This window comes from Chelmon rostratus, chromosome 24, assembly GCF_017976325.1.
Source record: "Chelmon rostratus isolate fCheRos1 chromosome 24, fCheRos1.pri, whole genome shotgun sequence".
Lineage (NCBI taxonomy): Eukaryota > Metazoa > Chordata > Actinopteri > Chaetodontiformes > Chaetodontidae > Chelmon > Chelmon rostratus.
Window position 1 is genome coordinate 1,173,586 of NC_055681.1, and position 17,387 is coordinate 1,190,972.

General features: G+C 49.0%; 1 protein-coding gene across 2 annotated transcripts in view; it reads left to right on the plus strand.

The window, feature by feature from the left end:
* Positions 1–17,387, plus strand: part of agap1 (ArfGAP with GTPase domain, ankyrin repeat and PH domain 1) — a 137,163-nt gene extending 119,776 nt beyond the window's left edge. For both annotated transcript variants that reach the window (XM_041966571.1, XM_041966570.1), the window contains exons 17-18: positions 12,564–12,819; positions 12,955–17,387. In XM_041966571.1, the coding sequence (XP_041822505.1) occupies positions 12,564–12,819; positions 12,955–13,164 (466 nt within the window). In that variant the 3' untranslated portion in view covers positions 13,165–17,387. The remainder of the gene's footprint in view (positions 1–12,563; positions 12,820–12,954) is intronic.

Here is a 17,387-nt window from a genome sequence, read left to right on the forward strand (position 1 = left end):
TAATGATGTGAGCTGAAACATGAAGGTGAAACACTGATTTCACACTTTTCTTTTTCTGGGATTTCAGAAATGATCTTAAAACTTGAAGGGACACGTCTTCTTCTTCTGTCCCTCCTCCTCGTCATCCTCTTTGATGTGAACATGTCCATGCGTCCGTCTCGCGCGCGCTGAGAGGAAGGCGTGGAGGTTTTATGACAGCTTTATAGAGTGCCGGGGCGGTCTATGAAATGATATGTAGAAGCTGAAGCGCCGAGGTTACATTCACTCACTGCTGCTCTTAAATTACAATTCAACCTGCGAGACGTCAACAAGCACCGAGCGCGCGGGGCCAATCACATTTAAATACATGAAGTGCTGATATACGCTCCACTATCACCAGAGCTATCGCTGCAGCTGTCTGTGGATGGACAAGACGTCAGCTCTGCTGCTGCTAGAACATCGTTAATCAGTCCTCGGTCCACGTCGTCCCCCTTCATCCAGCTTTGTTAGTTAAGTTTCAAAAGTGGCTCAGAACAAAAACTGCTGCAAACTATCTGGAATAAATGTGAAGAACAGTCATGTTATTGACAGGTTGTCACTTCCTGTTTCACAGTAAAGGTCCACCACTGTCTCCACGTTAAAGTGCTTTTATTTTGAAGCACATGCAGGAAGTGATGGCGTAATGTGACACCGATTCAAGGGGTCGAACTGCGCCTCGCTGGTTTCTTCTTCTGCTGTTTGTTTCTAAGAAACAGGAAACAAAACACGCCACTTCCTGTTTGCGAGGAGAGCGAAATGAAAGGCGTGATGGGTGTCATTCGATAGATCGAGATCTTTTAAAGGAGGTCTGAGAGAAGAAGCAGGAAACACGTCAAAGAAAATAATGTAGTTCCAATAAGTTTAAACCAACGTGAGTTCAGGAGGAAGCTCGTGGAGTCGCGTCGTGTTTAAAGGCAGAAACGACATCAGCGCGTCTGCAGTAAGTTCATTTGTGACAAACATGTACTCAAATGATGATTTAGTGGTTTAAATTTCTGTTTAAATATACAAAATCAAGCCCTTATTTGCACCAATAATCCAAACCGTAAATCACTAAAACGACACAACTCGTCTGCTTCCTCATGCCTGAAGGAGCGGCGACAGGAGGAGGAGGAGGAGCAGGTGTGGGGAAAGGCCGGCGGAGGCTTTGTCCAGGCGGCGGGAGGGATGGGAGTGGAAGGCGGTGAGAGAGGGGATGTTGGGGGGAGGCTGATGAATGGAAAAATGCCTTCCCCTCGTGGTCTCTCAAGTGAGTAATAGAGGCCGAAATTTCATTTTGCAAGTGGCTGATTTAATGATCCAAAGGGTAATTAATGGCCTGATTATCTTAATGTTAAATATGGCCAGCAGCAATTACACTGACCTCCTGTCTGTCAAGGTCTGGCCCCCCACTCCGCCTCCCAATTAGGTCCTGTTTGGAGGTTCGGGAGGGGGTGGAGAGAAGGATAGATGGAGGGAGGAAAACTGGGAAGAGAAAGGGATGGATAGGAGGAAGATGGAGAGCAGAGAGGGGGGGGCAGGGAGTGGGACGGATGGAGGGAAGGAAATCACAAGAGAAAGGTGTGAAGAAAACAGATGGAAATGGACATTTAGGGATAAAAAAGGAAGAAGACAGAAGGAGGCAGACATTAGGAAGGATGGATGTGAGGAAAGGAAAGATAGAAAGAGCGGGAGGAGGATGGAAGGATGGAGTCAGGAGGAAGAGGTGAAGGGAGGTATTAAACACCTCCATTCTTCCTCCCCTCCCCTGTCGACTTCCCAGTCGGACCGGAGGGAGGAATTATGTCGGGAGAGATCGCCCCTCGCCTCCGCGGCGACGCCCCCGTCCAATGAGATATGTGACAGGGCCGAGCCCGCCATCTCCAACTGTTGTCATCATCTCTTTATCTTCGCCTTTCCCTCTCGTTTCAGTCCGCCGTCCTTCCTCCTCCCCGTCCGTCTGCCCACAGCGACGGTCGGCCCGGGTCTCATTAACATCAGCGAGTCTCGGCGAGGATGAGGAGGGGAGACTGTCGCTGCTAATCGTTGTAGGGCTGCAGCTCGCCGCTGCTAATGCAGCGGCACCACAATGCTTCACCATGAAGAGAGATACTTGTTGACAAGCGTCCCTCGCAGTGGCGAGGACGGGGGACAGCGGAGCAGGGACGAAGCTGTGAAGCTGGGAGGGTGGACACGCTGTGGATGAACACCATCCTCGCCAGCTCCGCTGTGCCAGAGGGATCCTGTTAGAAGTATTTTCTCTCTGTAACAAACCACAAAAAGACTCAGCCATCCTCTAAACGTTCCCATTAACCTCTGGCCGCCCGCGGTCAGCCGTCATCACCTCGGCTGGCACGCTCGCCCGGTGCCGCGCCCCAGCTGATGCCACCGCCGAAGGGGCTGCTAAGTTTGGGCACGCCGCCCATCGCGGAGCACCCACGGGGGCTCGCCGGCTCGGACGGCGCCGCCGCGGCACCCTCGGTCTTTAGTTCTCGGCGCCGCGGCTCATTGTTTTAATTATCTGTCGAGTGTCGCGTCAACACCAGCACCCAAGGCCTGCTCAGGCTGCGTTTGACGCGGCGCGTTAGCAGGCCTGAGCAGACAGCGAGTGACAGCGCCGCTAATCCAGCCTCCTGGCCACCGGGCTGAGGAGGTGGTTGGCGGCCGTGCGCCTCCGTCCCCTGGGCCTCCCGTGTCCTCGCGCTCCCGCCCTTCCCTCGTGCCAGCTGCTGACCTTTGGCGGTCTGTCGTGGAGGGTCAGCGTCTTGGCCCATTCGTGTCCACACACTCGTCGGCGCTTGTCCACTGTTCTCCTGTTTTACTCTCTGCTGGGATGGAGGCTATGAACCAAAAACTGTGCGGTCCTTCCAGACACCTGACACCTGGATTACAGGAAGCCTGGAGAGTCATGGTGTGAAACGTTTGGAGGGGTGATCGAGAGTTACTGTCCACGAGGACTCGCGTCCAACCAGTGATTGTTTCCAGCTTTATTCCTGGCAGGTGAAGTCACAAGTTCACCTGACTGCATTAAAAAATGCAGCTTTCAGCCTCAGTCCACATCTGTCAGTCACCGTTCACACCTTTCTTCAGATGGTGTTGCTGTGCTGTTTCCCTGACGACGATCAGAGCTTTGAAGGCAGGATTAAGAAAAACAACGTTTCCGGGTCGTCTTAAATCCACTTTTTTTTTTTTTTTTTTTGATTGAACGATTTGATTCGACGATCACTTCGACTATCAGGCTGCATTCACACTGAGAGCTTAGAAGTGAGCAGTTCAGTGATGTCACGGGGAAAGCTGACGACCTCTGCAGGAATCTGCATGTTGGGGTCAACGTGCAGCCCGAACAATGGGAGGGGGGAGAGTTATGCTGGTTCTGGGGCACCGCACCTTAATTAGACAGCGGAAAAATGAGCAGGAATCTGGACGGCTAAAGGATGAGCACGCAGGGCTTCGTATCGCGGCGCCGCCTCGCCACCGCGCACTTAACGGCGGGCCCTACATGACGAATGCTTGGCCAGTAATAATTCAGCAGCAGGTCTGTCGGCGCTGGGAGCCAGGAGAGGGGAAAGAATAAGGGCCCTTTATGAGAACAGATTAGTCTTGTTCCCCCCTAAGAAAAGGCCAGCGCTAACAGATTTAAAATTAGACCGGGGGCTTTTAATCTGGGCCGGGGTGCAGGTGCGGCGGCCGCCCCGACGTGGCAGCGGGATTGGGCTCAGGGGACCAGATGGGGCGACCGGGGGAAGGAGGCGGGCAAGGGGCCCACATCATAAGATAATTGCCCCCCAGGGTCAGAGGCAGTGGTGGGGGAAGGAGGGGGCAGCCCGTCCTCGCATCCCATAAAACCCAAACTCATGTCAGTCTCACACACACACACACACACACACACACACCTCCTGATTGTGTGATCATAGCACAGATTGGACTGGTGTGATTGGAGACGGACACGTGTCACATCAGAGGCGTCATTAGCGACAGCGATGCAGTTAAAGTCGCTCTTATTGATTACAGCCAGTCAGTGATGGTCTCTCGTGGCGTCTTCAGCCGCCATGAAGACATTTCTGTGTGTTTGGAGCCGTAATTCCATTTGTTGGCAGATTAGTTTGCTTATTTTCAGGAATATTTCTCGAGTGTTCGCAGTTTGCCTCATTAAATATTTGAATTAGAGAATGTAATTAGTTTCGTGTTAGTCTGTCAACCACGAGGCCGAGGTCAGCTTAAAGAGTATTTAATAATATTATAAAAACATTATTATAGAGAATATTATGAGAATAATATTGTCAGTAATTTAGGAACATTGTTACATGACTGAAAAGATTTTTAAATAAAGATCAGGATAGAAGTTTGATTTGATGAAGACAAAAAACAACATGAACCTACATTAATTAGTTAAATCGCCTCACAGGTAATTTGATATCAATAAAAATAAATTAAATATTAAATATCAGTTGCATTTTATTAAACTTGGGATTTATTTTTGCAGTTTTCAGTCAGTTATGATTCGATGAGAGAAGAATCAGACACCTGAAATGGTTTGAATAAATCCTCGTCCTGCAGAACGACTGACAGCTTTCTCTTGGTTTAGTGAGTCGAACCTGATTTTTCTCGTGTTTCTTGGCCGTCAGACTCATGTGAAGAGTCTCAGCTCTGAACCTGGAGAGTAATACGACCCCTCCTGACAGGGACGGTTAAAACCACCAAAATAATCCCACATTCAGCCGACCAGCGTCAGACCAGAACCAGGACGGAGCCTCGTGTACTGAGCTGAGCCGAAATAATCCACAACGTTTCAACAAAAGGGCGTCATTTTCCTGAATAATGTCAAGTTCCCATGAGATCAGGCTTGTGTGTGTGTGTGTGTGTGTGTGTGTGTGTGTGTGTGTGTGTGTGTGTGTTGCTCCCTGTGATCCACTGTGTGCAGATTGAGCCCAGCTCTGCTTCATCTGCGTCGGTTAACTAGCTGATCCCGCCTGCCATCATCTCTCCGCCATTATCTGCAGCCCCCGCTGATATGAGCCGGCCCCACGGCCTGCATTTTAAACAGCGCGCGCGCACGCACACACACACACACACACACACAGGAAGCAGCAGAGCCTCCTGACAGGCAGGGCCAGCGCAAACGTTGAAAAATAATTGGCCCCTACATTCTAATTCATCTGTAAAAGGGAGGCCTTGATTAAATTAGTCCTAATAGACATTATTTTGTACATGACTGCCTCGCCGCTGCCCGTAACAGCGTCCCCCAACTCGCCTAACAAGCCCTCCAATTTACTATTGACATTAAGCCGGCTGACACGAGCCAATCAGCGGGCCATTCATCGTTTGTCATCGCGGAGCGGTTATGCTAATGCGAGCTAAAAGCACAAACTAAATGCACATTCTTTATGCCTGAGTCATCAGATTAACCTCGCCGTCCTCTGCCCCCTCCCCTCCCTTATTTTAATAATGAAGAAATAAATAACGCTCTCCACATGCGTGACTCCGTCCGTCCTCTCCCGCTCGCCGGCCTCGCTCTGCTCCCGCCCGCCGTAAGCCAGCGGGGGCCGGCTCCCGGAGCAGAAATGAATCCGAGCGCCCCCTCGCCCTCCTCGCCCGCACCCTTTGGCTAATTGGCTCGGTCGGCAAATTGCTCATACAATAAAGAGAAGGCAGGAAGGGGGAGGGACAACTGGAGGCCGGAGCCGTCGCCGCGTTTGTGGGTAATGTGTTCGGACTGAATGGGTTCACGGCGAGCCGCGGCCGGCTGGTAAACATTTAAACCTTCAGCCACAAACAGACACTTCGGCTTTCAGTTAATTCACTCAGCGTGTTCAGAGGAAACGGTTCGTCTCCGCGGCGCGAACGCCACGCCGTCGTCCCGTTAATGCGTTTAACGCTGCGGAGAGACGAGGACGCAGCACACGACGCCCATGTCCTGCAGATTTTAGCAAGAAGTCATTTGTGGGTTTATTGATTTATCGAATCAGACTCTGTCAGCGATGGAACAATGACATCATCCTCAGTGAACGAACAAATAACACGCAGAGCGAACAGGACGTCGACCAGCGCAACACGGCGACGTTCTGAAGAGCGTTCTGAAACGTTCTGTCAGCTGCTGAACGGAACAGATTCCTGAAACATTCGTCAATTAATCGCTCAGAGCCAGACGTTTGACAGTCGATCGATTATTTCAGTCATTTATGAAGCAGAAGCATCAAAGTTCTCTGATTCTTCTTTCATTTGACTGAATGAGTCGATTAAAGTGAAACCTGATCGGTGGTCAAAGTTATTGATCAGTGCTTCTTTGTTATTTTAGTTTGTGAGGAAGACGTGAACCTGCGGGTTTAACCACGACAGAATCTCACATCGGTGTTTAAATCCAGATCCTGATTCATCAGTTCTGGTTTCTGCATGAAGCCCCCCCCCCCCCAGCGTTCAGGCTGCTCCGCTCATCTGCATCCAGCTGATCTGGTAGGAAATGTCAGCGGCTTCCCGGCTGTCAGTGTCAGCGCTGATCTCAGATCAGTGACAGGAAGACTTTTTCCTCTTCGTGCACCTGCTGAGGGAGCTTGTTGAAGTCAAGAGGTGACCAGGTCCTGGTGCCTGACAGTCCCTCTTCCTGGGGAGGACTTTGTAAAGGTTCAGGATGGATGCAGACCCCCATCAACATAAAGACAAGAGAAAGCGAACCGTCACATGTCTCACGATCAGGTTCTTCATGGTCCTTCAGACCTGATGGACACATGTTTGCATGAAGACGAAGGTGGACGACAGAGAGCGGACAGGAAGTGGGGGGGGGGGCAGTCGCTTTATATGAAGAGTGAAGCTGAGGAGACCTTCCTCTTCCTCCTCTTCCTGTGTTCTGTGCTGGAGATGAAGGTCAGATGTGACGTGTTTCCTCTTCCTTCCTGCTGTCCCCGGCTGATCTGGGGTCAGTGATGCTGGGCCTCGTCTGTGACTCATCTCCTGTCTTCATGTTAGACTTTACTTTCTCATCCTGCCCTGATCATGACAACATAATGTGAAGCTGGTCTGGTCCTGAGGGACCCTGGCAGGACCCTGCAGGACCCTGCAGGACCCCCGGGACTCCCGACCCGACATGCAGACACTTAATTATCACTTCAATTATCTGAATGTGACCTCGGATCTCTGCTTCTCTAATTGATCATAAAGTAGCTTTAAAGATCGTAGATGAGCTTCCTGATATTTCCTCCGTCCCGCCGCCTCTCTCGTTCGTTCTTTCTTTGTATCTCGGTTCCCTCTCCTCTTCCTCCTCTTCCTCATCCTCCTCCCCCTCTCCTCCTCTTTTTGTGTCTGTATGGCGTCGCTGGAGCATTTCGTTTCGGCCGAGAGATCGGCTCCAGGTCGGTTTGGCCCATTTCTCTTCCACCTCCGTCGTTCTCCACCTTCTCTCCCGCTCTCTCTCTCCTCATTTGCATCGTCTCTCTCCTTTTTTTTTTTTATCTCTGTCCGATTTAACCCCTCCATCTCCATCTCCATCCAGTCGAGTCTCAAGGCTGATTTCAGTCTAGCTCGCCCCCCCCCCCCCCCCAGACCTTTCTCACCCCACCACCCTCCCTTTAATTATCTGTGCCTATCCAAGGGCAGCTAACGACCTGCTAGGAAAGGCTAATTGATTTCAGCCTCTTCTCCTCGTCTTGCCTTTTGTCTTTGCCGTCCCGCTGCAGGACTGGATCAAACACGAGGCTGCAGGTCTCCGCACGGATCCAAGACCAGAATCAGAGCGACGTTTCGCTGCTCACCTTGTTAGAAACCCTCGGCGTGACCGCGTGACGGCGATTCATCCTCAGTGCACATTAGGTCGGGCAGTTAGCTGATGCTCTTACCCGCGCTCTATCTATCTGTCTATGAATCTATTAATTAGAGGGCTAATTAGGCCAGAAGAGAAGCCACTGACACCACGTCACTCTTAACCCCGTTTCCCACCGCTCATTACCTCACACACACACACGCACGCACGCCGTCCTCACACTGTAATTAATGACGGGCTTTAACAGCGCCGCGTTGGCTCGTACATCTCAGCTCGACTCCGCCGGAGAAGCTTTTCATTCTGCTTCTTTTTGCTGTTGTTACGTTCAGACGTCACCGTTTGTGATTTTATTCTGAAAGCAGGAAATTTCTCAAACTCTCAGGATGAAGAAACAGATTCTGATTCCCAGTTTCTGACACGCTGACAGTTATAGAAACATAGAAATACAGATTCTCATCGTGCTGAATGATCTAATTTGATTAAAACAGACACATAAAACACAAAAATCAGTCGACCTGCAGACAAACCTTTGATTTGATTTCAGGAAGTGATGAAGATGATCTGACAGAAAGGAAGAGCAGGACTCAGAGTGCAGGTTCCTTCAGATTATTTTATTATCTGGTGTGTTTTCAGGGAGGATGATGATGAAGCGAGAGACACATCTTCATCTTTCTGGACGTTTGCCGATCGATCGCTTCATGTTTCAGGCTCTTCGTTCACGTCCTGCTCGAGTTCTCGTCTTCATTTCTCGTCCTGGTTTTTCTCCGGTGTCTGAACTGTTTGAAGAGACGAACACGAGTGAACGCGGGACGAAGCTGCACGAAGACTTTAAAGATGATTTCATTTGATTTGATGATTTTCTGACTGCAGATCAGAACCGATCAGATCGATCAGAACCGATCAGACAGATCAGACCAATCAGAGCGTCTCTTCAGCTCTGGTTTGGTGCTAATTATGATAATCAGCCTGGTGTGATGATCGGGGTGTGTGTGCCGGCTTTCAGCTCGGACAGATGACCCCCTGAAACACACACACACACACACACACACACACACACACACACACACACACACAGTGGGCAGAGGGGGAGCAGCTGGTGGTCAGTCAGTCAGTCGGTTCAGGCCAAACACCCTCTGGCTTTAGACGAACAGGAAGCTGTGTGTGTGTATGTAAACACAACCAGACAAAGCAGCCACTCAGGGGGAACGCACACACACACACACACACACACACACACACACACAGTGCGGGGTCTCCTGAGCTCAAACAACAGGCAGGAAATCAGAGAAGCGCAGTGGGCCCAGTGTGGCTCCGTCAGTGACCCCCGAACAAAATCGCACGCCGCCCCACCGTTTCCAACGGCGACCACAACCTGACACCACAACACAGCAGCTGATGAAGCTGTCAATCAACATGTCTGGAGGCAGAAAGTTGATCAGACTCGTTTAGTTCATGTCGTTAGAGCGATTGTGATCGTCTTGGACTTTTCAGGGTTCGTACGAAGGCTTGAAAGTTTGTTTTCAAGGTTTGGAAAGTGCTTGAATTCGAATAGAGTCCTTGAAAAAAGCCTGATTTTCAACATCATCCAGAGTTTCAGCTCCGCGATCGATCGCTCACATAAACCAAAACTGTTTAAATATTTGAACTCGAACGACCCCGTCGTCGCGTCTCTTTGTTTTCTCCTCAGCGAGCATCAAATCATCAAGACCTAAACATCCAATCACAGCTCATCTGAACAGCTCGTTCATTAAGCTTTAGTCTGCATTCATCGCTGTGGGCAAACTGTCATTTATAGTAACATTTGCAGTTTATGCACCTTGAAAGCTGAGCTGTAAGACGAGGCTGGATGTTTACAACGACAACGACAACAATAATAATAATAACAATAATAACAATAATAATAACAACAACAACAATAACAACAGTGACAATAATATTTTGGCCCGGACACCAGAACACAGTGTATATGATGAACATGATGCATGAAATGATTTGATCTCATGAAACTACAAATTAATTTAGAATTTTAAAAACTGGAAATATAAATCCTGACACTGCCGGGATGCAATAAACCGAACAAAACTGCATGAGAGCAACAAAACACAAAGAGACTGAGTGATCACAGTAAAGACGACCTCCTGTCATGTTCATCACAACGAAATTAGTTTGATCATTTAACATCAAAATCTGTAGCTATAAATTAACACGAGAGGCTTCAGTCTCTCACTTTGTGCTGAAAGTTTGATTGAAAGTCAACAAAAACAGAAAAACAGAATAAACTGAAGTTCTGAGTTTCTATTAATGGTCTGAGTAGAAACAGTAGAAACAGTAGAATCAGTAGATGTGTGACAGAGAAGTGTGTTTGTTTCCTCTGGCTGGTGTAATTTTATCATTTAATTTAAATGACTGATGCACACACACCCCAACCCCTCTGGGCTCCTGCTGCTGTGTGTGTGTGTGTGTGTGTGTGTGTGTGTGTGTGTGTGTGTGTGTGTGTGTTTCCCTGTCACAAACCATCTCACCGGGGCTCATGTTTAATTATCTACCCAGCATGCCTTGGTGCTGGAGCGCAGCGCTTCGTCTAATGGGATGTGAAAAGGGACACACACACACACACAGATTAACACACAAAATATGAGTGTGTGTGTTCAGTCGACACATGTTAACACATACTGTCACATACACAGACACACACACGCACACACACACTCTCTGTGTGGTTAATTAGTGCAATTAGCCTCTCCACTGTCCGGAGATGTGTGTTTTCAGGACTCGTTAGCTCGTGATGATGTTTACTGCAACACACAACCAAACGCACGTCTCACACACACACACACACACACACACACACACACAGTACAGCCAAACACACACACCAAAATAGAAACTCACAGCCAAGAAGATTTGTCGTGTCGGGGAGCGTAAATCAAACGCTGTCGACTCCTGCTAATACGCTACGTGGCCAAAAGTGTGCGGACAGCAAGCGCTCCAGTCACGGCGTGGATCATGTGACCGTGACACCGTGTTCATTAACGCTGATGTTGGCTCACTTCAGGTGGATTTAATTAAAGTTCTCACGTGTCATGTCTCAAACTGGACACGTCCTCGTTGTTCCGTCTGAGACGCAGACGTCGAACCACAAAGCAGTAACATGACAACACACAGGTGGACGTTTGAACATTCAAAGCTTTATTGACACACACAAACAGAGAGTGCTAACATGCTCTTTATGTGAAGTTTGTGAAAAGTCCAGAGGAAGAATCAGTCACACACACACACACACACACACACACACACACACACACACACACACACACACACTCAGCGACACCTCCAGGCTTTGTCCGGGGGCTGTCGGCCGTAGTCTCGTGCCCAGCCTCCCTACTCTCTCTCTCCGGGCCAGGGCAGGAAGGAAAAGCCCCCGGGACATTCCGTGATGCTAGCTGCTGCTGCCGCCCCACCCACCACACCCCTGACAACACACACACACACACACACACACACACACACACACACACACACGCTGGTCTCCAGGAAGAGAGTTAATGAGATTCTGCCAGGTTCCCACACCGAGCCAGATCTCCTTCTTAGACGCTCACTTTTTCATCCTCCTTTCCCACCGACCCGTCTCCCATCATGCACCTCGCTGTCCCGACTGTCCTCCAGAGACTTCTCGCTCACGAGCCCACAGAGCGAGATACGTCCGTCTTGTGTGTTTTTACATGTGAGGAATGAACTCTCTGAAGAAGATTTAGAGGTTTTCATCAGTGGCAGACAGAACCGAAACAGAATCTGTGAGATCAGACCTGATCTGACAGGACAGAGGATGTTTCCTGCAGTACTCAGCAGTACTCAGCAGTACTTTATGTGTACTTCACGTGTACTTCATGTGTACTGCAAGTTTTCTCTCTGGATCTCTGGCGTGAAGCCGCCGCTGTGCCCCCTTCTCCATTTCCTGCCATCTCACCCCCTGCAGGAGGGGTTGTTATTTTGTTAAGGAGGAGGAGGAGAAAAGCGGGGGGGGGGACAGCTCAATATCTCTCCTCCCCCGTCCCTCTCCTGAGGCTGGACTAATCCCAGCAGGCTGAATGAGCTGCTGTTTACATGGAGGGATTTGTGCAGAGATTAGAGCGATGGGAGCTGTGGATTAGCCAGATCAGCAGTTAATGACACTCGATTGGTGAACAATGTGTCCACGTCCCCCCGCCTTTCACCCCGTCTGTCCCGCTCTCGCTCGCTGTGTCTTATTTTACGCTCTGAGCAGGTTGAGGATGGCGCTGGGCCGAGGCTGTTTTTCACCTGTTCTGTCCAGGTTTCACTAAGCGCCATCTTTGTTGTGGTCATGAGGAGCAGCTGGCGGGTCCACGGAGGCTTCACCAGGCGTTTTGTTGCTCTGCGTTTGTTTCCTTGTTGTCACAAGGAAGTCACAGTCAGAAGCTGCAGGCGTGGCTTCAGTTGTTTCAGGTGCCTTTCAGACAAAACGATGGACTAAAAGCACAAACGATCACATTGAGAGAAATGCTGCTGCCTGAAACATGATGCTTCATGCTTCCTCGCTTCCTTCAAATGGGACATAAAAGATGAAAGGACATCATTTAAAACCAATAATGATCATTTTACAGTCGCACATCGTCAACTGTGAGTCAAAATGTAGACGTGTTGATTGAGCCTGAGAGGTAAAACGGCGATTAGACGCACACAAACATGACAACTCAGCATTTCTTCAGTGTCAGGAAGTTTTATTTTGTAGGAATGTCACTCAACTTCCTGTCGGTTTGTTTTAAGAGTCTCTGCGTACCTGTGTTTTGTCTGTCAGGGAGGAGAGGGAGCGCTGGATCCGGGCGAAGTACGAGCAGCGTCTGTTCCTGGCGTCGCTGCCCGGCGCCGACCTGTCGCTGGGCCAGCAGCTGCTGAGGGCGACGGCCGAGGAAGACCTCCGCTTGGTCGTGCTGCTGCTCGCCCACGGGGCCCGACAGCAGGTCAACGAGACCTGCGGGGAAGGAGATGGACGCAACGCGCTGCACCTGGCCAGCCGCAAGGGCAACGTGGTCATCACGCAGCTCCTCATCTGGGTAAGAAGGAGTGAATCACACCTGCTGGCGTGGAGGCTCACACCACGATTCACTTTTAATGAGCTGCAACCAAGTGACGCTCTGATCGATAATCAATAACTTGTTAATCTCTCTCTCTCTCTCTCTCTCTCTCAGTACGGCGTGGATCTGATGGCGAGGGACGCCCACGGCAACAGTGCGATGGCGTACGCTCGGCAGGCCAGCAGTCAGGAGTGCGTGGACACGCTGGCTCAGTACGGCTGCCCCGATGAGCGCTACCCGCTCATGGCCACGCCCAACCTGTCGCGCCGCAACACCAACCGCAACAACAGCTGCAGCAGCACTGGCAGCGCCGCGCTCATATGACCGCCGGACGCTTTACGACAAACAAACAAACCCCGATTTGGGAGAATCCTGACCGTTTATTTTGGGAACCACTACCTGTCGTGACTCTAAGCCCCGCCCACCTCACCTGACCACCACCACTACTGCCGTCGGCTCGTTAAGACTGATTAAACCTGATCGCAGGTCAGTGGTGACGTCTGGGAGAACCCTCGACATGCATGATGGGAAACGTGGTCCTTCACCTGTCACCGGCTCATCAGAGCAGTTTGGGAAATAGTCACATGACTTATGAAAGCCAATGACGGCCAGTCTGAAGCTCAAGGGACATCGTACCTCATCACACACAGCTACACTTCAACACTACAGGACCAGCTTCAGAGTCACAACACTCTTCGCCCAACAGCCAATCAGAATCCTCAGAAATCTGCACGCCAAAACATATCGTCAGGACGCAACGAAGAAAATTGTGAGACGACGACATCACGAAGGAAAGCGGAGGGGGGGGGGGTCTCGGTAGCATGTCCACTCACACTCGGTGCTTTCAGGAAGCCATTTGAACTGCACATCATCATCACCTTCATCATTGGCGGCGGCGGACTCCCGCCCTGCAGCGCCGCTTTCACCTCCCTCTGAACTCTCCTGCTTTTCCACCTTTTTTAATGTGAAAACTTGATGTAAAACTTTAGAGCGCGAGGTTTGGAGGTAAACAGAGGTGATAGATCGCATGTCCTAAACTCTCTGCTTCCTCCTCCTCCTCCTCCTCCTTTCACTCATTTCCTGGTTGTGTATATTCTCTCTCTGCTGGACCAATCGTTCAGTCTGTCGTCACGGGGAGAGGGCTCTGTCAGGCTCAGGGACCGACCGTCCAACACAAACACCCCGCCGTCTTTTCCCAGATCAGAGTCCTGAAACCGGTTTCGGGTTTAACGTGTTCTCTCTTCACTCGGCTCAGAATCTAAACTCACCTGTCCCAGGTGTGGACGACATGACGTGAAATCCGCATGTTGATATACGTGTTTTTAGAGCTTCGGATTATCTGCAGATTATTTTCTCCATCGATTGACGAATTGTTCGGCCTTGAAGTGAGTGAAGACGGTCCAGAAACGTCAGAACTGATTCTGGATCTGGGTTAATTGGATGGTTGAACGTCTGGTCACATGGATCGTACAGTTACTGTGATTTAGACGTTTTATTTATTGTGGACAGACGTTAGATTGAAGATGTCGGCCGTCGCTGATCGAACAGGAGATTCGGGATCAGGTTCAGAGAAGTGTTCATGTTATTATTGTGACTTTCTTCTTGGTATGTTGGTCTTGTGTGGACAGAAAAGTCGATTATCTGATTATCTGATCTGACTGAACTGTGAGCATCTTAAACCCCGTCTGATGTCCATCCTGGTCAAACAACGTTTAATTTAAAATGTCCCTGAAGAGAATTTTCTTGTTTTTATGTGTAAAAATGGAAAAGAAGCAGCTAAAAGCCACACGGAGCGAAAAGGGAATCGATCTTCTTCTTCTTCTTCTTTTCTTTCTTCTTCTTCTTCTTCTTCTTCTTCTTCTTCTTCTTCTTCAGGTGTTTTTAAGCTGTCAGATCTGACGAATCACGGTGAGGATGAGATGATAAGTCACCCAGTTCCCTCCAGTCCCGTCCAATCAGACAGCCTCCCCGATCCGCTCAGCGAATCACTAAGAAGGGCTTCTTTGTCGTCTCTTGTCTGGAAACCTCCCCGTTGTACATAATCTCCTCTCTCTTCGTCGCTTTCTCTTTTTCAGCGGTGACGTCGTGTAAATTAGAGAAAACAGGAAGTACTTCCTGTTCGCCGGTGTGTCGGGTTGCAGAGTGGAAGTGATTCATTCGTCGACGTGGACCGAATGTTGCCGCAGGAAGTTAAACCAGTGGTCCCAGCCTGGAAGTCTCTGCAGGGCTGCGAGAAGGTCTAGTCTGAGCAGTTTCAGGACTGATCCAGATGTGGTCGAGTTCAGGTCAGGAGGTATCTGGTGTGTTCACACGGCTGAGTCCTGTAGAAAATCCAGTTTTATCTGGTTTAAAGGTTGTGAACGACCGGTCTGAACGTCCTCTCGTCGTGAATCATGAATGTTTCAGGTTAGTTTCAGGCGTCACATCGAAGTGTACAGCTCACACCTTTCTCACCAGGTGACGCGGATGTGACGGAGCGTTGATGTGTTCTGGTCGTCGGGAAAGACGTCGATGAGTTTCACCTTCAGCGCGACGCTGAGCGCCGACTGCTCGTCTCTTCTTCTTCACCCTTTTTACCGTCTCGTCCTCAAATGTTGGAGGTCGCCGCAGAGGTCCTGGAGCAGCTCTCAACCCGACGCTGTATTCAAGCAATATTCATAAACCCATCTGTCGCTGTCGCATCGGGACATTTCAGCAATTTTCCCATTAAACCACAAACTTAGTCTGTTTGTAGAAATGTAAGAAAGAGCGAAAAGAAAAAGAAAAAACATGAACTCTGAAGTGTTCGTCCTCATGCCTTTCGTTTAACACGCCTGCCTTTACGTTCCTAATGTCGTCCAACCTGTTTCCCGTTCGTGCCACGACCCCTTTTCCTCTCGCCGTCGTCCCAAAGATGGCGTTTGATCTAAATACTAAACTAAGGGGTTAACGACTACAACTTGTGTCTTCAAAGTGTTTTATTTTATTTCATGTTTTTATATCCGACTCGTCCCACGTCTGTCCTGAAGCAGGACAGCAGGACCGGGCAAAGACGTCCTTTTATTTTTGACAGAAGTGCACTAAATATGATTCAGTCCTTTTCTTTCCTCCCTTTTTTGGCATTAAATGGTCATTTGTGTTTGTTGGAGAAGTGGCAGCTCCTGCAGGTTTCCTCTAAACTTCTTCGTGCTCTTCATGTGAACGGCATCCAAACTCTGAGCGACTGTTCATCTCCAGTCCCTTTATTTAAATTTAAATAGCTGTTAGCAGTGAACAAGCTAGCAACGTGTGTTTTCAATCTGAGCCTAAACCCAGAATGAAAAGCTGGCAAATGTCCAGAGGACAGAAACATCGTTTCCAACAAGTTCAGTTCATTGGAGCAGAAAAAGTTTGGTCGTCTCTGCTTTAAATGTTAAATGTTAATTGGTACAGAAATCATTTGTCAGTAGGATAACGCTAACTCATACTGTAGCTAGCAGTTAGCACTTTAGCGTGGAGCAAATTCACAATCCAGCTCCAGCTAGCGATCAACTAGCTAAACACAGCTAACGGAGAAGCAGGGCAGTGCTGAGTCATCTGTTCTGGAACAGACGCTTTTACCTGTTTGTAGCTGCAGAAACCGCTGAGTCGTCTGTCCTTGAAGCTAAAGGCAGCTAGCAGTGAACAAGCTAGCGCGGCAGCATTGTTTCAGCTTGCAAGCAAACAATGAATACTTTTATCTTATTTTTAACTGCTCTTTTTCTCCTCTGAGAAAATTGTTTCCGGAATGGAAACATCCTGTGAAGCTACAGCCGCAGCTAGCGATCAGTTAGCTAAACGCAGCTTTTGGCATTATAGACAGTTTTCTCTCAACGGATCTGTGATCTTCTCGCTTCAAAAGTCCAAATCAAATCCAAAGTCGGTTTATTTGATCTCGTCGCAGCAGAGAAAACTCGCCAATCTCTGCTTTTATCTGTTTGTATTCAGAGAAACTGCTGAGTCATCTGTCACTGAAGCTAACTGCAGCTAGCACCAAACACGCTAGCACAGTTATTTTCAACTAGCAAGCGAACTTTACGAGTGAAGCTGCCCACTTGTAGATAAATCACGTCAGCTTTGAAAAGGCAGGACAACGAGGAAACCGCTAATATTCCGCTAAGTGCTCGCCACCTCATCTGTACATAGACTTCAATCGACAAAACAAAGAAAAAAAAAACAACTCCGTATGTTCAACATTTGGTTTGTCTGGTTGTGTTACCTCTTGTAGTCTTTACCCCTGAGCCCCACCCACCAGGGCTGTCCCTACATTATTTATAAACGCACCCTGTGAGGAAGACTCCGCCCCCTCAAACCTGCATTTTTGTATATTTTTCTCTGACCTCCAGTCCATGTTTTATTCTTATTGTCTTGATTTATCATCCAGACACATTATTGTCCTTATTGTCATTGTTATTCTAATTATTATTATTATTGTTGTTGTTATTGACTTTTCGTTGGCTGTACAGTACCGTTGTTGAAAAATTTTACTTAATACAGAGTCTTCTACTGTAATGTGTCTCTTTCAATAAAGACAAGAATAATGCTTCTTA